Raw genomic sequence first — 21,966 nt, 5'->3', positions numbered from 1 at the left:
TATTTTGGGTACTTTTTTTCATCCGAAAACACCGTGTTGACTGCGAAATTAGAAGGAAAACGACATAATGCAATGGTGAATCATTGTGCGTCCCAGCCAATTTCGGTAACACGCATAAAGAAGGTGTAAGTTGACACAAATTCCCAACAGACAAATCAGCCCATTTCCATCGGCGCTTGTGCGCCATCTTGTGCATTTTCTGGCGCTACACTGGAGTCCAGACGGCTGGAATTGATAGGGAATGACTTCTTTAATCAAATGCAAACATTTATGCTTTCCTCTTCGGAACTATTTGAATCATACTCATAACTGGATGAGTAACAAGTAAGCATCTTCTCCGAATCTGAACTGTCTGAAGCCATTGTTTTGATTCTGGAGCAAGGCAGTTTGTAAAGGAGTATCCTGGCGTGACGTCACGAACAAGGGGGCGGGACTTTCTGTGAATATCCCCAGTTCCGAGATAATTTTGTGGTAGTTTTGGGACACTAAGTAATTTTTATTGGTATTTTGCATTTGACTACAAATATCAGCCTGTGTGTTTTGGGTATTTTAGATGCTATAAAATATTATTCTGATGTCAGTTAGGAAACAAAAAAATGGTGTCGGTTGTCCTTTAAATCACCAGGTAATTGTTTTCCCGGATTGTTTTGATATGAGCACATTTTTTGAGTTGAAGATCAAGATTACAGAGTGAATCTCTGTTTGTCATGGCAATTACGAAGTCAAATAAGTAATGTTATTCTATTCGTATATGAAATTTTCTAAGAAGAGAGGAATAGTGCGTGGATCTGAAGGTGGATACCAAAGATGTGACCGAACTTTTCAAATAGCTTTCGAAATTCATATGTGTCTCGCATGCATCCTATGGCCAAGAGTACAAATGTTCCCTGAAAGGCTCGTCCTCAACATCATGCGCTTTAAACTCAAAATTGGTCACGGCGGCAGAGCTGCTTGACATGCTCGGGGAGTCTACGATGCGTCACGACACGTAGATGCGCTCTGCTGAGAATAGGCGTGGGTGTGTTGAGCTAACCCCTACGGGAAAGCCGCGGCCTAGTTTTATGAAGCAAAATTTGGGATTTGGTTGCCATCAGGTTGCGGATAAATCAGTGATGATGGAAAGCAGTTGGAAGTTTTATTCAGCATCCTCAAAATTCAAATTAGGTGTAGCGGTGTACATCTCAATGATAAAAGACGACATACTATTATCTTAATATGGTACAAGAGTCACTCAACGATTCGAGAACGCTACAGTTTGAAGCCAAACAATTCAATTTGGTCCGATCCATTGGGATTACGATACATGGATGATGGTACGGCTCTAGTTTTTGGAATACTTATTTATAAGTAACGGCATTTTAAAAAGCTCTACACCTATGATGCAATTCAGAGAAACAAAAAACCTGATTTGTACCTTCATAAAAGAATCTATGATACAAATCGAAACATAGGGTGCGATACATTTTGAAATGTACCGTCCTTGAATCACAACAATTCAATTTTCTCAAATCCAATTTGATTTTCCAAATCAAGTCGGCTTTTGTTACTTCGTTATGTATATTACTAAAGTATACTTGTATGTGTCCGTGAAAATGGCAATTGTAGTGGGGGAAAGAAAAACTTTTTTTTTTCCCGATGCGCTGAAAGGGACCTTAACTTGGATATCAAGGATATTGAATAAACGCTCAACTGGCTTTCCGTACAAAATCAAACTTTATTTGTAGAAACATGAACAAGGTTGGTTGCTAAAGGCTATTTTTCATATTTTATATGATTTCAAACCAACTAAACTGAAGCGGTGCATATTCCATCTGAGATGACAACCGCCGTTGTAATGCGATGTCCCACTTTACTTTTAGGTTTGTTGTGCTTTTTCAGGACGAGTCCCCCGGAGAGAAACTTTGTCAGAATGGATGTTAAAAAAGAAGTAAAAATAACTCTTTTTGCCACTGTGAAGCTTGATTTTCTGCTCAAAGCACAAAACTGAACTGCACAAAGGGCATGCCTGCTGTGAGCACGACTTGAGAGGAGCATGCGACCAAGTGCAACGGTGTTTGCTGGCCAAAACACAAGTCAGATAAAGTTCAGCGACTCAATTGCGCTGTGGATTGTCCCGACAGCAAAGAAGAAAAATACAAGACAAAAAAAATAAGCATGAAGAAGGCGGTCCCTTCTCCCGTTAGGATTTCTTGCCGGATACAATCATGCAGCGTGTTTTTTTTTTTCACCCCCGAGGGAACAACAAATAAAGCAACGTCAACTCCCATCTCACCTATGGAAATTTGGTATACGAGCAAGTAAGGATGTGCGCAGTTTGAAACCCCGAACCGCATTTTGAAGCTTGAAGCCGGATTCTTCCCCAGCAGTCCCTGACGCACATCGAATCCCTAAACTACAAAGTGCACAAAGTCCCCGGCGAAGCCATACACTCGCCGATGGCAACCATCTTGGAATACGGACAACCAAGACAAGAGGAGGAGACCAGAGCGACACTGGGGGTGCGCACGCTGTGCTCAGGAGAGGACAGAACAGGACGCCATCTCCTTCCAACCCACAAACGCGAGGATCACTCAACAAGTCTGCCCTGGACGTTGAGGGAAGATGGGTGTGGTGGCGATTGGTGTGACGACACGGTGTAAGGGCGGTGGGACCGGAGAGGGATACAGGTGAGGCAAGGGGGGTGTTCTGCTGGTGTGATGGCGAGAGGCTAGCCGGCGAGCTTGCTGGTCACCAATGACGATTTCCTCTGTGGGAGGTCTTGCGGCGTTGGGATATGATCGCCGGTCACCAGGTTCTTGTCAGTCCCCGCCACGGGAAGTTGTTTGTTCTTCATCTTGGCCTTGGCCATGTTGTAGTCGCCCGAGTCAAAGTATTTTTGCTGTGAGACGAGAGCGGTGGGCCATGTTAGTGCACCTCTTTGTACTCTTGTGAGACCAATACATTCAGCGATACAAGTCAAAATATTTGATACATTTGTACGCCACTGCAGACAATATGCAAATACAAACTTTTTGGATCAGCTCTGCAAATTCAACAGCAATGGAATTGGGATGTTGTGTTGAACATGAATTAACTCATTTACAGTGAGACCTCAACTTACGAACTTATTTGGTTCCCAGACAGAGTGTGTAAGTGTGTATCTCAAAAAAAATTCCCATGGGAAACCATTAAAATGGCAATAATCCGTTCCCGGGTTTCCATAAAATATACTTTTCAACTAAATAAGCCTTAAAACTACACACAACATACCGTATTCTATGTATAATAAATGTGCTATTGTATTGTAATGAAAGAAATACACTGCATTGTATCATAAAGTCACTTTATTTACATTTGTGATGGTCATTTATGGCTTGATGGAATGGCGTTGGAGGTCAAAGGGAATTGCTGTTTGGAAAGAGAGGCCCATTACATGACGACTGTAATTAAAAAAATAAACTGTGCTGTAAAATAAAGTTGTATTTACCTTTTTGATGGTCGTTGATGGCTTACGGAAGGAGAGTCACCTTCCATAAGGACTGTTGGTAACTTAACATCTGATCACTCCGCCAGCCGTGGTGGGTGTGTATTATGAAAATAGTGCTTATTATAAGGTTTAATTTTCATAAATTTGACGTTTGTAAGACAAAAAGTTTGTAAGTTGAGGTGTTTGTAAGTTGAGGTCTCACTGTACTGCCAATTTGTTTGGGAATTGAAAATATGACATGGAGCGCCATTCCCGAATTTGTTCAGGTTTTGTTTTTTCATGCTGGTAGTGCCGATAAAGCACTGGTCAGACCTCTGGCAGTGTTTGCCCCCCCCCACTGTTACCTCAAATTACTCCAGACCAAAATAACTTCGGAATTAACTCTTTTTTTCTGATGAAAGAAGAAAGTCTTCGGCAGGGGTGTCAAAGTCATTTTTTGCAGCGGGCCACATTCTAGTTACGGTTTCCTTCCGAGGGCCGGTATGAATTTGGGAAAGACATTTGAATGTTTAATTCTCTCCACATATTACATATAGAGCGCACAACAAATTAATGAAGACCTCGTTTTCTAATTTGAAGTAAAATATAATGACTGTTATTGTGGTTTACATGGGACAATTTGAAATTTTTGTTCTGACTTTAGCGAGCATATTGACATATTGATTTGCTTTCGCGAGACGAATAAAATGATGTGGTGGGCCAGATTTGGCCTCCGGGCCTTGACTTTGACACCTGTGGTCTAAGGTTTTTTACGCTGCATTGAATGTTTATGTGTCCTAGAATTGGAGTCAAAATGACAAAAACCCTGGCACTGGAGTGGACACATTTTTGCACATGTCTGGCAGTGAATGAGTTAATGTTCAAATTGATCAACTTTGTCGTTTTAAGCAAATCATTATGACCGTTTATCTCCGTCTTACCCCTTTCTGTAGCCGCTTCATGAGGAAGTCGGAGCCGCCGGGCCGCTGACCAAGACCCGGGTACTTGGCCTTCAGCTTGGCCTCTTCGGCCTGCACAGGGTTGCCGTTCTTCTCCTGTGAGTCCTGTGTGAACAAGTCCACATCCTTATCAATGCATGTTTCTGTCAACATGAAGGAAGGAGGGAGAATATTCACAAACAGCTGCTCATGTGACAGGGGATTATTTACAGCCATCCTCAATTTTCAAACATGCAAAACAGCAATGAACGTTACAGGTCTTTGGAACACCTTCTAAGGATACGCACCCATTTATTTTCTATTGCATTTATTTCTTATAAGGGTCACTCACTGGGTGACGGAATGAAATTTAATGATGTCAACAATTCATATATCCCTGTATTGTTTGCAGTCTGTTTGAATCAAACTGCATTGACTTAATTGAGACCAGGTTCCACGGCTTAAGACAATGTAAGCATGTTTTTTTTAATGAACAAAGCAAGTGGTTCAACAGCTGTCCCACAAGACAAACGAGTCCGATAAGCACCCGACGTTGAGTGGCATCATGACACACCTAGTTCAAAACAGGAAGAGGTTTTTGCTCCATTAATTTGATACTATATGTCAAATGAAGCAGATCTACCGCAAGTATGGCATTGAGCTTTTTGAGTATAAATAGATCACGAAACAAAATGAGGGGAGGCAAAGGGGTTAAAAAAAGACTTCTGGACCTAACTGTGCTTGCAAGAGTGCAAATGCACTGTGTGAGTGAGACTTGTTTGTTCAGAGATTTAAAAAAAGCAACTCAGGAGGACACCAAAGATGCAGAACCGAGTCCATCTGGAATGACGAGGCGGGTGTTGGTTTGCTGAATCACTTGGATCCATTGTGGGAAACCTACTGGGCGATATATTCTGTCATCAAGAAAAGTTAGACAGTGCAGTGTTTTTTCAATTTAGGACAAAAACATGAGAATACAGTGATCCTATGGCACATACTATTAATGGGAAGAAATGAAGGATATGTGGACAACATGGACACGGACAACGCCTGCTTGTAGGCATCGTGGTCGTTCACCTCTGACAACGTACGGTAACAATTGACAAACGTTACAAAGGAGGGGGCAGTTTTGGATTTGGATTTTACTTTATTAGTTTCGCAGTGGAGAAATTTACATTTCACAGCAGCAAAGTGATGAAAGGAATGAAAGTAGAAAAACAAATGAGCTGCTGGAAAGGCAGCCACTCTCGCGGAGCCGTCTTGAAGTCAAACAAACAAAAAAAAAACTAAATAACAAATACGACAACACAAATTCACACAGAGTCATTCATTCTTAAGCACTTTATGTACCCTCTTTGTTACATGAAGCAGTTCCAGATGAAAGAGGAGAGGATCAAAGTGTATTTCCACCAGGGGATCACGGACATCATGGTGGAATGTGCAAGTTGACTACAAGCTAAATGTTGAAAGCAAACACGCAACTGTAGCATCCATTGACAAAACAGATTCTCACATCTCCTGTCCCATATAAATCCGCTTCAATTACAAGACGCAATCGTTCCACATACGCATTGGGGCTGTGCGCTGACGCTTTTGCCTCACTAATAACATCACAGTCAGCAATGGCATCTGGGCCGCCGGCACAGCCAGCCTTGTGTCGGCACTGGCAAAACGCATGTGGGCCGATTGCGGCCCAGACGCGGCAAAGGAGGCATGGCTTGACTCCGGCAAACCGGACGTGGGCCGATTATGGCAAACTGGATGTGGGCCGATTATGGCAAACCGGATTAGGGCCTGAAATCAATTTACAACTCCGGCTCAGTTATGGCTAGCCAGTATTGAACCAGAACTCGAGACATGCACGCGTACACACACACATGCGCGCGCACACACACACACACACACACACACACACACACACACACACACACACACACACACACACACACACACACACACACACACACACACACACACACACACACACACACACACACACACACAGTAAAATCATTCTGATAGGAGGATTGTGTCGAAGTCGACTACCATCTGCGAAAGCTGTACTGTACTTATATCAAGCCATATATATATATATATATATATATATATATATATATATATATATATATATATATATATATATATATATATATATATATATATATATATATATATTTAATATTTACTGTACATACAACAGTCAAGTTTTGCTAGACTCCGACACAGTGGGTGATGATGCTGCGCGAACGTTACCTGCCACAGGCCAATCAAGAAGAAGAAGAAGGGGTGGGGCGAGAAGGAAGGATTTTGCTACTCGCTGAGTCACTAGCTGTATACTACGACGCTCGATGATTGCAGTGGACCAAACACGCTCCAGTGAGACATCAGAAAAGACGTAGTAAGTAAATGTATTTTATGCTTAAGGCAGCGTGTATAATACGAAAACATTTCTGTCTAGAGTTAAGACTGAATTTCGAAGAGCCCTAATAATGACAAATAACATTAGCAAAAAAACGGGGGCATATGATATGACTCTTTATGGTAGCAAAGGGAAATGTTTTAATATATTGTGCTCTAACTTTAGGGTTATTTAAGTGTATTTTTGCGAACATTTTCACGTGCTGTACGTATTTAATCGAGACTGAAGCGTGCGCATTTTGAAAGTAAACAACTCAACGTCACTGGTGGGTTGGGCTTGAAACTGCCGAGGATTTCAGGAAAGATAAAAAAACCACTGAACTGAACTACAATAAAATTAATTTGGATTCACTTTGCAGCGATACGAACCAGATACAGAAAAAAATCTGACGTTGAAACTAACTTTTTTATATTCTACCTCATCGTGCATGAAACTCATATTGACATGCCTGATCTTTATGCGTCCCTCAGCGCCGGTGCTGGTCAGATGGTCAGCTTGGGTGTAACTGACGGTATAATCAACAAGTTGGGGCACCATCGCAAAACCTCTATGTACATATGCTGAGGTAAGCTGATACAAATCCGTCTTCATTGTTGGAGAATTGTACAAACTTGGCCCTGAATGACCACTGTCCTGCTTGGTTCCCTCCTTGGAGCTTTGTTACAGCTTCAGTTGCTGTTAAAGCGCAATAAAAATCAATATGTATTGTATTTGCGAGACTGAAAATGAAAATAAACAGAATTAATTATCAGTGATGATCAAATACAGTTTCAAAACTGGCCTTTTCAAATTCAAATTGTACAGTTCAGATTCACTTATTCAATATAATTAAAATTATAATATACAAATCCATCCTATATCTGAGTCACTCAACTTTAAGTTATGTAATTCAAATTCAGAATAAACTATTTAATTCTAAATTATTCACCTTTTGTTTTTAGTGGTAAATATTCCACCTCACAGTGTCAGAGTAAGAAATTTCAATGGTTATTTTTACTGATCATTCATTGGATTGGATGGGCCTTTATTCATCTCGCAATGGATATATTTACATTTCACAGCAGCAAAGTTATCAAAGTAAGAGGAAAGGAAAGGAAGGGTAATGTCATGTACAAATGTTTGTTTTCCTGACACACTGTCCATCCGTGTTTTCTTACAGTTCTTCCAGCCGCTGTGAGACCTAACTGCCGAGCATGAGACCAGGAAATCAATGTCACAATCAAAAGATGGTTACATCGGGCTTTGGATGGTGAAAAGAGGGCATGGAGAGTACAACGATATGATGGATAGAAATTTGCAGTTCAAGAACAACATGCATTCCAGTTTGGACTCTTGTGTTCACTGTTAAATAAAGAAAAGTGCAGTTTTACGGTATATGTGGAGTTATGTGTGAGGTTCACAAATTATGACAATAAAATATTTTTATAACAATTGTTTTTGCCTTTTTTAAATAAGGGTGAAATATGGATCATGAAAGAAATGGTTCAGTTAAGGTTGAATTAAGGCTGACATCAGGAACCTGTCTAGCCCGGCGTCGGGACGGATCTGGTTATTCAATGCGGGCCAGATGCGGGCCGGATCCGGGCCGGATCCGGGCCACTTCTGGACCGTCATTCATTGCCGTATCCGGGCCAGTGCGTGCGTGCGTGTGCGTGTGTGTGTGTGTGTGTGTGTGTGTGTGTGTGTGTGTGTGTGTGTGTGTGTGTGTGTGTGTGCGTGCGTGCGTGTGTGTGTGCGCGTGCGTGCGTGCCGGAGCTGGGCCAGACAATTTCGCTGACTGGGAGAGTTGTCATACTAGAGGGCAGAAATAATACTCATGTGTGGGCAAATGCGTAACTACTGATATAATTCTACGTATATGTTGAATACTCTTACGACGACAATGACTGCGTTAGTATATATTGGCCCTAAAACCGTTTGTATAGCAAAACAAGTCGACAGACGCATGACTGTCACTATTTATTTGCATCGTTTTCATTGCTTTGTCAACGTATGGCGAGAGTTGTCCCTTGGGGCTCGTGGCGAATGGGTCAAGACGTTCCTAAATTGTTCATTTCGAAAAAAAAAAAACTTTTAAAGACAACCGGATAGTCTCCACTGGCTCCAGGAGGACCAATGAGGCCCGAGTAGCCGCGGCTCCGCAGCCAATGACACAAGAGACCAGCCAATGTTGTTGCCGCAGGGAAACAAACGAACCACTTTTGCGATGACAAAAAAATAACGTTTCGTGTGGTTAAAGTTTGTACAATATGGAACATTTGGTGTGACACTGATGTCACACGAGCTCGTCAGCCTCCCGAGTTAGCCGAGCGAGCGTTGAGTTAGCCCATAACAGATAAAATAGCAGCCACCAAACCCACCTGTTTTTCGTCCTCGTAGTCCAGCTGAGTGTCCGAGTCAAGGTTCTCCGACGACATTTTGTGGGTTGGCTGGACTAACTGGTGATCCGGTGGCCAGAAAAGCCGGAAAGCTTTTAAATGATAAAAAGCGACGGTTTGACGAACCTGTATACAAAATAATCCTCTCTTTCTAAGAGACGACTGCTCCCCAACAAAAATGGCGTGTTCATAAATGACATCACCGTTTGGGGTGTGTCGTATTAGTGAGCGACACATATAGTAGCCAATAGAAACGCAGAAGTTGTCCAGACACCACGAATACAGCATTTTTACCCAATCAGGGAGCGAAACATCTGACCTATCGGGATTCACATTGACTAAATTTTATTCTCTGATTTCCTCAAATCACCAAAATCTAACCTAATGAAGGGACGGTGGGGCAGGGGGTTTTACTGTCATGATTTTAGTGTACCTGAAGAAGGACACGCCTCCTCTGCTTGATTGGTTACATTTTGAATTTGATCCCTGTCAACCAAACTTTACAGTTAGCTTGATTCATATACATTTCCGACTAAATAAACAGTTTATCCTGGTAAAGTGAATCGTCCAACTGTGTTAAATGTTTAGAGTTTTTAAAAATGTATTTAATTGCTCAGTAAAGTGGTGTTGAATCATTATTTCGCAGAGATTTGCTGTGATAACTACGGAGCTCACGTGCTAGCTACTTCATTTGCTAAACCTGCGCAATCAGTTAATACGTACTCTTCCTTCCAGATTACTGCCGTCCTGAGGTTCTTCTTCACAAATGACATGGCATTTTTACAACAAGTGCGGATGTCTAAAGTAAATATAACGAATTTGTTTTTACATGTTACATGTCAGGTATTTGAACACCTACAACACACTGTAAGAAAATAATCCGTTTTAAATTATATATCAAGTAGAGCAGGATGAACTTAATACAACTATAACGCATTTGTGTTTATCACCAATGTATGAAAATGATTTAACGCAACCAAATCTGAAATTAATGGTAAATCTGATGATTTTTTTGTTTTGTCGACACGTCGGTAGTTATGCAATTAAATCCACAATACATTATTTAAGCTTAAAGGATGACACAGTCGAAGCTGTTCAGTTGGTTTATACCCACAGGCGTATTCATTCAAAGAGCTGCTATTGACACAACTGAACACACGTTTACCATACACATTGTTCCTTTCTTCTCCAATTTTTATTTGATCCCTTGTCTCGCTCCTCTTTTACTCTTGCATCCCAAATAATTAACATGCACACTTAAGACCAAGCAAATTATAAGAGAATTTTAAAATATTAGTGTATTCGCGCCTGCTTTTGTCCCATTCTGTATAATGCAGCAGAAAAAGGTCAATTATCGTGTACTTGTCCTAAAGTGTAAATGCACCAATGGTTCTGTGTTAATCAAGTTTGTGTATTTTCCGCAGGAGCCTCAACTGTTGCCCAATCGCGTTGTGTCTGAGCTGCAGTCTGTCAGTGTTATCAAAAATCTTCTGGCTATCGGCGTGTCGAGCATCATGTACCTTCGAGGACTTTTTCCAGAAAGAGCCTACGAGAGCAAATATTTTGAAGGTTGGACAACCAATGGTCCCAGGTCAATAGAGGGTGCTAGAGTGCCCAAAATGGGTACATTGGGTCATTAATAGTAGTGTTATCATTGCGGTCAAGATATTGAATGATCTTACCGATGTTAATGATGTTAACAGGTTCCAATAATTGATCAACACCAATAAAACAATGAATATTTCATTAACATTAGATTTTCAGTCCAAATCAATACGTTTCTTCCCACAGATCAGAAAGTGATGATGCTCAAGGACGAGCGCAGTTGTCCTGGAGCCTGTCAGATTGTTGAATGGTAAACGTCTGCATCTTTCTTCTCACATGCAGGCGGCAGGCCAACACCTTTACAAAGTGCACTTGTTGTCCTTATAAAAATCGCTGTCCTCATGAAAATATAGCAGAATAATGAAACAATGAACTCTTATGACCAACATTTACCCACATACATACAATAATAATTCTTTCCTTCACTGAATAAAAATAACAACAATCCATTGAATAGAAATCATGTTGGTGTACCGCGCATACTGCTAGACCAATGACAGGATATTCATAAAGTGGTTAACTGATACAAATTATTTCTTTATCTCGCTTAACTGTCCACAAGTTTGATACATTGATGAATGCATTTTGCAATCATATTTAGTATTTAGTACCTAACATAGCCTTAACATTGTATTGCTAAAGAGTGCAAGACACGATAGTTATCATTATTATTCTTTTTTTTGTGTTAAGTATGTAACACACAGAAACCAAATTGGTTTAGTTCAGATTTGGTCTGAGAGTGAAATTCCAATTCTTACGTGGTAAATTTTCATTTCTGTTGTCAATCACCACTTTCAACAATAATCTACCAATCAGTTTACTCTTTGGACAGTGACCTCTCCAAGTAGAATGTGTTCTAAATGTCTCATCCTCGTAACATTGTTTCCCTTTCAAAGGATAACGGGATGCTTTGATGCCATTCAAATGAAATATGTAAGCCACATTTGACAATGTTTTTAGGTTCATGATTTGTCATATAATTTTGTCTCAGACCAAGTCTCATATCTTATTCCCTGCAGCTGCGGACTATCATTATGTCTGTGAGTACGCTTTTCTTTGCCCGTGCATGTGTGTATGACTTTATGAGCCTTACGAGTGCATTATTAAAGTAATTCAAGACAGATGTTTCGATGAAATAGTCTTTCCCTGAGAATCGTCTGTAACAATTTTGAGTCAACTTCTGGCACGATTGCAGGTTACCACTGACCCTAATGACCCACAGGTAATGCAATTCAATTGTGACAAAACACCAGGCAAAAACTGTACTGTCAAGGTTTGTACATTACTGAACATCTGTCATTTCTCCATTTTCAGAAAGTGACAGAGCTTTATCAATTCAGGATTCACTACAATACAGAAGGGGTACAGATGAACTTTGGAAGGAGGTGGGTGCCTTCCCCTGCCCGCTCCTGTTTCACACAACATGAAGAGCAACACGGCATAAAAACAGGCGATAACTTCACCCCTTTGACTGTTTGCCACTCCCAGCTCTCCTTCTGTCAAAACTCTAAACGATGATTTTGCCATCGCTGCTGGCAGCACAAAGAAGGCGAGTATCTTGCTGGTGAGGAAGCTCTACATCCTCATGCAGAACCTCGGCCCACTGCCCAACAAAATCTTCCTCAACATGACGCTGACCTACTATGATGAAGGTAAAGGGTTTCAGAGAGGATGTTTTTTTAATACTAAAAGTGATGAACAAGATGATGAACAAATATTGGAATAAAATGCTTGCAGGATTTAAATGAAATTATTCAGGACCGACCGTTGCCTGTCTGACTTTTTAAAAACACCACAAAAAAACAAAAAACAAACAATCAACTACTGTATTTTCCGGTGTATAAGGCACACCCAAAAGCCTTCATTTTCTTCAAAAGATGACCCTGCACCTTATACGCAGGTGCGCCTTATATGTGAAGTCATATTGGGCCGCAACAGTTGTCGCAACTATTGTCAGCAGCCACGGGCTCCATTTCCCCCTGGAGAAGAAGTCGTGTGTAACCTCAGCCTCTACTGTATAAGCTTGGCCTCTACTGGGCCTTATAATTTGGTGTGCCTAATATTTGGAAAACCTTTATACACAGTATATTTATATATTGTATCTGGATAACATTTTTCATTCATTGAATCAGAATCAGAAAGCCTTTAATAGTCCCACAATTGTGAAATTTGCAATTTACAGCGAGAAAATTGAAAGGGGTGGGTGGTGAAAAGATAAAAACAAAGTATTCTATGCATAATCGAAATGTCAGAAGACTGAAATGTATAACTGTGCAAAAATGTATTATAAAAAGAACTTTACATAGTGCATGTATAAAAATAAAGTATAAAAAAATCATATTCAATATGCTTTTTTATATGAAGGTGCGCCTTATACATAGAAACATTTTTAAAGTAAGATGCTTCTTCAGCAAACTAAAGCCTTGCTGGTAGTTTCGGCCCTATATATATATCCCTACATTCCAGACGTGGCGGTGCCGGACTCTGTGATGATTGGTCCCTGCTCTCAGGTTGGGGTGAGCAGAGGACTACTCCCTGCGTCTCCACTGATTACTTCTATTGTCAGGGGTTAGCTCTGAGCCCCTTCTTATTTGCTATGGTGATGGACATGCTGGCAGACGATGTTAGACAAGAATCTCCTTGGACCATGATGTTTGCAGATGACATTGTGATCTGTAGCAAGAACGGGGAACAGGTGGCGGAGAAACTAAAGATGTGGAGATATGCCCTGGAAAGGAGAGGAATGAAGATCAGTCGCAGCAAGATGGAATATATGTGTGAATGAGAGGGATCCAAGTGCAAGAGTGATGCTACAGGGAGAAGAGATAAAGGTGGAAGTGGTCCGTCACTCCAGACTTCCTCATGCAATGCCACAGCTCTTCTCTGGGCACCCTGTCATACGCTTTCTCCAGATCTACAAAGACACAATGCAATTCCTTCTGACCTTCTCTGTACTTCTCTATCAGCATTCTTAAAGCAAACACTGCATCTGTCGTACTCTTTTTTTTTTTTTGGCATGAAGCCATACTGCTGCTCACAAATGTTCACTTCTGCTCTTAGTCTAGCTTCAACTCCTCTTTCCCAGTTCCATTGTATGGCTCATCAACTTTATTCCTCTGTAGTTAGTACAACTCTGCACATCTCCTTTGTTCTTAAAAATGGGCACGAGTACACATCGTCTCTATTCTTCAGGCATCTGTTCACCATCTAAGATCTTGTTGAATAACCCAGTCAGGAACACCACCTCCACCTCTCCAAGACACTTCCATACCTCAATTGGTAAATCATCAGGCCCGAGTGCCTTTCCCCCCTTCATCCTCTTCAGCACCCTCCTAACTTCATCTTTGCCAATGTTTGCTACGTCTTGGTCCACAACAGTCACGTCTTCTACTCTTTGTTCTTTCTCATTTTCCTCATTCATCAATTCTTCAAAGTACTCTTTCCATCTTGCCATCACACTACTGGCACCTGTTAATACATTGCCATCTCTATACTTAATCACCCGGACCTGCTGTAGGTCCTTACCATCTTTGTCTCTCTGTCTCGCCAGCCTGTAAAGATCAGTCTCGCCTTCGTTGCTGTCCAGCCGAGCATACAAGTCATCATAGGCCTCTTGTTTGGCCTTTTCCACCTGCACTTTAACCGTGCGCTGCATCTCCTTGTACTGCTGTCTACTCTCGTCCATCCTCTGTGTCCCACTTCTTCTTTGCTAACCTCTTTCTCTGTATACATTCCTGCACCTCCCCATTCCACCACCAAGTCTCCTTATCTACCTTTCTCCCACTCGATAAACCAAGTACTTTCCGATCTGTGTCTCTGATTATGTTCGCTGTAGTTTGCCAGTAATCTGGAAGAACCTCTTGCCCACCCAGTGCTTGTCTTACCTCCTTCCTAAATGTCATGCAACACTCTTCCTTTTTCAACTTCCACCATGTTGTCCTCACTTCAGCCTTTGGTTTCTTCATCTTCCTCACTGCCAGCGTCATCCTACACACCACCAACCTATGCTGTCTGGCTACACTCTCACCAACCACTACTTTGCAGTCACTGATTTCCTTTAGATGGCGCCGTTGACACAAAATGTAGTCTACCTGTGTACTTCTGCCTCCACTCTTATAGGTCACCCTATGTTCCTGTCTCTTCTGAAAGAAAGTATTCACAATATCCATTTCCATTCTCTTAGCAAAGTCAACCACCATCTGTCCTTCAGCGTTCCTCATCTGGAGTCCAAACCTGCCCATCGCCTCCTCATAATCTTTGTATCCTGCGCCAACATGTCCATTGAAGTGTCCACCAATTATAACCCTCTCACTTCTCGGTATGTTCTGTATGACTTCATCAAAGTCCAACCAAAATTTCTCCTTCTCCGCCCGCTCAAATCCTACTTGTGGGGCATACCCACAAACAACATTGAACATCACGCCTTCAATTTCTAGCTTCAGACTCATTCTATCTGATAATCTTTTTACTTCTAAGACATTCCTAAAACACTCCTGTTTTAAGATAACCCCAACTCCATTTCTAAAACCCTGACCCTAAGCTTCTAGCCTTGCTCCCTTTCCACCTGGTCTCCTGGACACACAATATGTCTACCTTCCTTCTCTGCATCATGTCAACCAGCTCTCTACCTTTACCTGTCATTGTTCCTACATTCAAAGTTCCTACTCTTAGTTCTATACTCTTGGCATTCCATTTCTCTCTTTTCCTCCGGGCACACCTCCCTCCGCTCCTTCTTCGACCAACAGTAGTCCATTTTCCACTGGCACCCTGAAGGTCAACAGTACCAATGGCGGCCGTTGTTAACCCGGGCCTCGACCGATCCGGTATGGGATTCAGAGGTTTGATTCGCATATTTGTTTTGGCAAAAAAAAGTTTTACGTCGGATGCCCTTCCTGACACAACCCTCTGTATTTATCCGGGCTTGGGACCGGCACAATAAGACACTGGCTTGTGCCCCCTTGTGGCAAATTTTTTCTCTACCTTCGATGCTTGTTGGTATTAATTTAGCCCTATGCTGGAGGGTTCTGATGACTCCTAGTTTGTGTTGTAGAGGGTGGTTAGAATCGAAAAGTAAGTATTGGTCAGTGTGCGTGTCCTTCCTATAGACTTCTGTTTTTAGCGCTCTGTTCCCTTTTATAATTACTTTACAATCCAAAAAGGCTAGTTGGTTCTCTTTAATGTCCTTGCGAGTAAACCGTCTACACTGAAAAATACTGATTTTTTATAAACTGATTCAAAAGCCGTGTGCTCGTCTCATCGTCCTTAGTCACGCCGCACGACTACCAGCCACCAGGTTTCAAGGAAGCTGACGGCGACATTCTCATATTTGAGCGCGAGCCGGTTAGTCTGACCCTTGGAGAGGTGGTCACGCCCTTCCATTCGCTCAAGGTGGACATGGCCACTGAGAGACACAGGCTGGAGCCGGTGAGTGTTTTGAAACAGGTCGTCACTTCACACGCCGTTGTGATTAACAGGAATAATCGTGGCTTCTTGTCCACAGGTGGAGGAGGGCACTGGGAGGAGAAATAGATGGTTTCTTCGGGTCAAACGTGACGGCAGCCTGTCACAGGTGAGCATTTTACGTGCCCAATCTCTCAGAGTCACATACACTCTCTTGCAAAGGTGGCAAATGCGGGTGCATAAAGTAACAGACCTGACACTGTTTAATCACCCTACCCCTTTTTATTAGATTTTATTCCACAAATGTAATGTAGGTTGGTCGAGTGGTTGGCGCGTTAACATCACAGTGCAGAGATTGGTTTGATTGCAACTCCGGCCTCCCTGTGTAGAGTTTGCTTGTTCTCCCATTCCTGCATGGATTTTCTCTGGGTACTCCGATTTCTTCCCACATTCCCAAAACATGCATGGCAGGCGGATTGAACACTGAAAATGTCCCAAGGTTCCTAGTGTAAGCGTGGATGGTTGTTTGTCTCTGTGTGCTCGCAACCGGTTCGGAGTGTCCCCCGCCGACTGCCTGAAATCTGCTGGGAAAGGCTCTAGCACCCCCGCTACCCTTGTGAGGATAATCGGATCACAAAATGGATCGATGGATGGACAAATGCAACATTAATCAGAACCCAATGAGCGTGGGTGCATAAAACATAACTTTGCAAAGAACTTTTTGGACTTGACTTCCTCATACAAAATCCTTCTCTTACATTCACTAATCTCACCACCCGTAGAGGTCTGAGATTGAAGATATGGACGACACGCCCCAAAATAACTGCACGGACATCAAAGGTAGGGTCCATCTTCTTTTTAATTAGATGCAAACATGTGGGTGGTAAAACACTTCTGCTTATTGTGACTGTTATTGTACTTTGTATTATTTTAACTCATTCACTGCCAGACGATGTGCAAAATGTGTCCACTCCAGTGCCAGGGTTTTGGTCATTTTCACTCAAATTGCAGGACCCACAGAATATTGAGTTTTAGGACTACATAAACATACAATTCAGAAAGAAAGACACCTTAGACTCTCTACTTTCATAAGAAAAAGAGTTAATTCCAAAGTTATATGGGTCTGGAGTTAGATGAGTTTGAAATGAGGTCGGCTGTCCAAAATACAATGCAAACATACATATTGGTTTAGATAGCTGTAACAAAGCACTAACATGGACAAAAGGCATATCCTTCCCTCTTGTGGAAGGGAAAAACATTGCCAGGGGTTTGACCAGCACTTTATCAGCACCCTGCGTAAGAAAACACAAAATCCAAAAGATTTGGGAATGGCGCTCCACGGCACACTTCAATTCCCAAATAAATTCGGGGATGGCAGCGAAAGAGGTAATAATTCAGATTTTTGGGGGACCTGAAAGCACACCAGTTTTTGCAAATGTCAAAATTGATCCAAGTTACAAAATAAGATATTTGATAGTTTTTTTTTTCACCAGTTGAAGAGATTGATCTGACCTCCAGTGAGAAGATGTGCAAAACGGTGAGTGTGGCATCGCGACTGTGTACGCTGTTCTTCAAGAAAGAATGACAAAAAGCAACAATTATGCACACTTGAAAAAAACTCAAGATTTCAAAAGTGGTGAGATGAAGAAGTGTTCTTCTCAGATGGATGCGGTCGTGCTGAAGAGGCCATCCGACATGGAGGTGTCCACCATGACCACCAGGAGTGGACGCATCATACAGTACTCGACGGTTCGTCTATCACCTCGCATTCTCAAATTTGCGTGTTTTGGCGCTTCGTCTGACAAATTTCAAACTGGTGTTGATACTTCTCAAACAAAAGTGTTTTCGCATTACCCTAAAGCAGGGGTCGGGAACCTATGGCTCGCGAGCCATATATGGCTCTTTTGATGATTGCGTATGGCTCGCCGATAAATATTACATATTATAATACATATTGTCGTTTTTTTCGTCGTTCATTTCCCGTTGGGGCTGCAGTTGGCGGAAAGCACAATTTTGATTGGATGACACTGACCTAGAATGGCCGAAAGCGCCATGTTGATTGGATGATAGTGGCCGTCATGTTGAAATAGGTAAACACCCCTTTAAATGAGCCCAACTTGTGCACTTCAGCGTGAATGCACCGGAGCATTAGAGGAGACAAAATGTTCTGATTCTAATTTGCAATGAAACAATACCATCGATGAAACAGTCGAATGTCAGTGACATTTTAACAAGCCCGATGTTAACATTAGCATCGACATACTTCTGCGAGAAGTAGATTGCAGATAGCAAGTGTGGAAGGTTATCAGCCGTGTGCAGGCTAGCTAGCAGTAACCTCGCCTCTGGACCGGCAAATTGAATTTCATTCCGATCGTTTATCTGGATTTTTACCAAACACGAGGAACGGAAAACCATCCATGTTAACGGTGAGTACTATCACAAAGTTAGTTTAAATCATACATTCTGATATTTTGTCGAAAAGTAGCCGCGCGTGCGTGTGTGTGTGCGCACGCTCGCAAGCGTTTGTATGTGCGCACGCGAGCATTTGTATGTGCGCGCGCACGCGTGTGGCTCTCGCTGAAAAACATTTCTAAATATTTTACTTTTATGGTTCTCTTAGTCAAAAAGGTTCCCGACCCCTGCCCTAAAGCATAAGGTTTTGTGTGTAAGAATTAGAACCAAAGTCCACAATGATCTTTTGGAAAGTAACTGACAGTGATCCTCACACTGTGGCGCGTGTTTTTATGCCAGCCACAGATTAAAAGAACAATGAACGCGAGGAAGCAAGCTGCTGCGAAGAACAATACGGTAAGAAGAACCAATTCTTAACAGTATGAAAATGTGCTTTAACGTTCTGTGCATGTCGGGGTTGTCCAAAGTCGGTCCTCAATGGGTCTTTGTCCTACCTGTTTTCCCCTCCCTCATCTCTCCTGGCTGCACCACACCTGATTCAAACAATCAAGATGTTTCAGGGATGCATCTGGGTCGCGCCCTGGCAGCATTTACGCATTTTGACAGCCACTGGCGCAACTTTGTAACTCCACTGCGCTAGCACCGGCGCAAGTCTATTATGATCAGCGCATATTGCGACATCACCCGCGCCACATGTGACAAACTCCTGTTAAAATAGCTAAAAAACTAATTTAGTTCAACAGCAATTGTAAAGTGTTTGTTTTCCATCGGAGATTTTGACCTTCGTCGTCTGCCATCTTGCCTTACTGATATCTAGCTATAATCACCTTGCATTTGTTTCAGTGCGTTCTAAAGACGTTGTAGAGGATATCTCGGGCTTTTCCATGATCCACCGGAAACTGTTGAAAGAGATAATCAAATATTCATTTACCCATGGTGCATAGAACAGGAGTAAAACTCTAAAAGATATTAAACACAGGCAGCAAACATATGTACATATTCTGTTTTTTTTAAGAAACAATCGAATAAGTCTGCGCAGGGTAGTGACAATTTGTTGCAGCAAACTCTTGTTCATGATTCGAATTTAGTGGTGAATGGGAATGATGTCAGCTGTTGCAGCACATTGGAAATCTTCAAAGCAAAGAAATTTGCTGAAGTAGACACTAGTAAGAAATATTGTGTTAAGTCTGTTATCTGTGTCTTCTGTCTTATACCGTAGAATATCAAAATAGCACAGAATTGTAGTATATATATATATATTATTGTATAACAATGTAGTTTAAGCGGGCCCCCTCCATTTTAGAATTTGGCCCTTTTGTCAAACAAAAGGGGGCCAACCAGCCACCCTTTTTAATTTCCCAGATGCATCTCTGATGCCTTGAACACTGCTTCAGAGCTTGCTGGTGATTTAAATCAGGTGTGCTGCAGTCGGGAGAAATGAGAAAACGGGCATGCTGCGCGGCCCCCCCGCCCCGAAGGTGGACATAGCTAGTGTATGTTAAATAAAAAAAAACTGACATGGGAAATCAAGCCGCTTTTGCAGCAAGATCACGGCAAGCGCTCTCCGTTGCGAGGGCGTGCGTGACGCGCTCATGAAAACTTGTGTTGTGTTCCGAATGAGTCAACAGTCCTCAACGCTCAGCAGGGTGGGATGTTATTATTATTATTATTTTTTTTTTGAAACGTTCTCTCGGCAGGTTTGTCACTACAACATCCCCAGCAGTCAGGAGACGCCTCTGAAGAAACGCAAGTTCAGCGAGTCCAAAGAGAACCCGTGAGCCACTACGTGCGCACACCCACAAATGCACACATGCACACATGCGCACAAATGCACACACGCACACACACACACACACACACGCACATACGCACACACACTTCCATTTTAGGTTTGTCAATGGTCATTTGGGAGCTTCTTTAAAATAACCCAGGAGAACTTCACTGTTTCAACAGCACATTGTTATACGTTTTATTCCTTTTTTCTCCCGGGTTAAATCTGGTTGCTCATCTGTGAGATACTTTGAAAATACCACATGAAAATGTGATTGTTTCAGCAGCACGTTTTGAGAAGTTGTAAGAGTTTTCTCTGGTTTAATCTTGTTGTAATAGTGTGCAATCTCACTTTGTTGTTGTGCTGCTGTTTTTTTTAATGTTGACTTGTGCAGATAAAGACTAGAGGCTGCAATAAAAGACACAGGCAGAAAGAGTTTTTACTGACTATATACAGTATTTAATTCCTCCAAGCTCGAAGATGACCAACTTTTTTTCACCAGAGCCCGAATTTGACCACATATTTAATGTGAACAAAATGTGTGCATATGTGCAAATTATGTCCACTTAATATTCTGCATTGTTCACAATACATTTCTCAATGCAAGCATTAAAGGTCCAATATTGTAAGCTAGCAAAAAATAAATGAAGGCTTTCAAGCAAAAATATAAATAACATACTGTGATTCAAAAATGCCTTACAAAATCCCATTCAAGGTTGCCACAAAACTACTGTACACCACAGCAACTCAAAATGCTCAAAATAGCACTCAAAATGCTAATATGCATATACTTTATTTCTGGCAAGAATTCACTGCTGCATCAATGTTAATATTGAAATTATTTTCAAGTATGTCAAAACAAAGCTATTATTTCTCTCAGATGGGTTTTAAGAATTGCAAATCGGACTCTGGTACGTAAAAAAAACTAATCGGATTTTATTGTAAGCCTTCACCCATGGGTGGATGATTTTTTTTACATTTTATTTTATTTTTATGTATATTTTAATTCAGTCACTGCCATTCGCGAATTTACTTGGGAAATTGAAAATATGACGTAGAGCGCCATTCTTGAATTTGTTCGGGTTTGTTTTTTCTTGTTTGAGTGCCGATATAGCGCTGGCCTCTGGCAATTTTTTCTTTCCACTAGGGGGCAGCATTCCCCCTTTTCCATGTGCGCACTTTATTCCAGCTTCAGCTGTTGTTAAAGCGCTATATATGTGTGACGGGTGTCACAACAGTGACTGTCTTCATCTCCACGATGCTGCCGTATTAATGAAGACGAGACGCGTGGATGTGTCTTTTTATTTCTTTTATTTCTGCAACACAGTATGGCAGAAGGGATGGGTGAAGTCGCATGGGTTTCGTCTTGTGATTAACCTGAATCTCCTCGAGATTGTTCTGGAAACTATGGGTGGGACATAGTGCCACACTGTGCGCCGTTGCGTCACTTCCTTCATAATTTAATAATCTAAGTGCACAACTCCGTTACATATGTATGTACAGTATTGCATTGTATTTTGGACAGCCACCCTCATTTCAAGCTCATACAACTACAGACCCATATAATTTAGGAATTAACTATTTTTCTGATGAAAGAA

At 41.7% G+C, this 21,966-nt stretch overlaps 2 protein-coding genes and 1 long non-coding RNA gene across 3 annotated transcripts; 2 read left to right on the top strand and 1 right to left on the bottom strand.

The window, feature by feature from the left end:
• Positions 1 to 2,149: 2,149 nt before the first annotated feature.
• On the bottom strand, positions 2,150 to 9,379 carry ensab (endosulfine alpha b). Its single transcript, XM_088998672.1, has 3 exons — positions 9,163 to 9,379; positions 4,387 to 4,509; positions 2,150 to 2,878 (listed from the first exon to the last, which is right to left on the bottom strand). The coding sequence occupies exons 1-3, from the start codon at positions 9,217 to 9,219 to the stop codon at positions 2,708 to 2,710; spliced, it is 351 nt and encodes a 116-aa protein (XP_088854798.1). The 5' UTR covers positions 9,220 to 9,379; the 3' UTR covers positions 2,150 to 2,707.
• LOC148896383 (uncharacterized) lies at positions 6,605 to 9,143 on the top strand. Its single transcript, XR_016115285.1, has 3 exons — positions 6,605 to 6,781; positions 7,273 to 7,367; positions 7,962 to 9,143. It is a non-coding gene; the product is annotated as an uncharacterized LOC148896383 (long non-coding RNA).
• A 472-nt stretch (positions 9,380 to 9,851) lies between the features above and the next one.
• Positions 9,852 to 20,781, top strand: hormad1 (HORMA domain containing 1). The gene is made up of 15 exons (XM_088998673.1): positions 9,852 to 9,984; positions 10,605 to 10,749; positions 10,972 to 11,035; positions 11,682 to 11,718; positions 11,805 to 11,825; positions 11,981 to 12,007; positions 12,100 to 12,170; positions 12,274 to 12,437; positions 16,052 to 16,209; positions 16,286 to 16,354; positions 16,968 to 17,025; positions 17,679 to 17,722; positions 17,848 to 17,934; positions 18,937 to 18,993; positions 20,295 to 20,781. Exons 1-15 carry the CDS (start codon positions 9,952 to 9,954, stop codon positions 20,373 to 20,375), a joined length of 1,116 nt encoding a protein of 371 aa, XP_088854799.1. The 5' UTR covers positions 9,852 to 9,951; the 3' UTR covers positions 20,376 to 20,781.
• The last annotated feature ends 1,185 nt before the right edge of the window (positions 20,782 to 21,966 follow it).

This window comes from Hippocampus bargibanti, linkage group LG06 (genome assembly GCF_051943395.1).
Source record: "Hippocampus bargibanti isolate YZ-2025 linkage group LG06, ASM5194339v1, whole genome shotgun sequence".
NCBI lineage: Eukaryota > Metazoa > Chordata > Actinopteri > Syngnathiformes > Syngnathidae > Hippocampus > Hippocampus bargibanti.
This window is presented reverse-complemented; position numbering and strand designations above follow the sequence as displayed.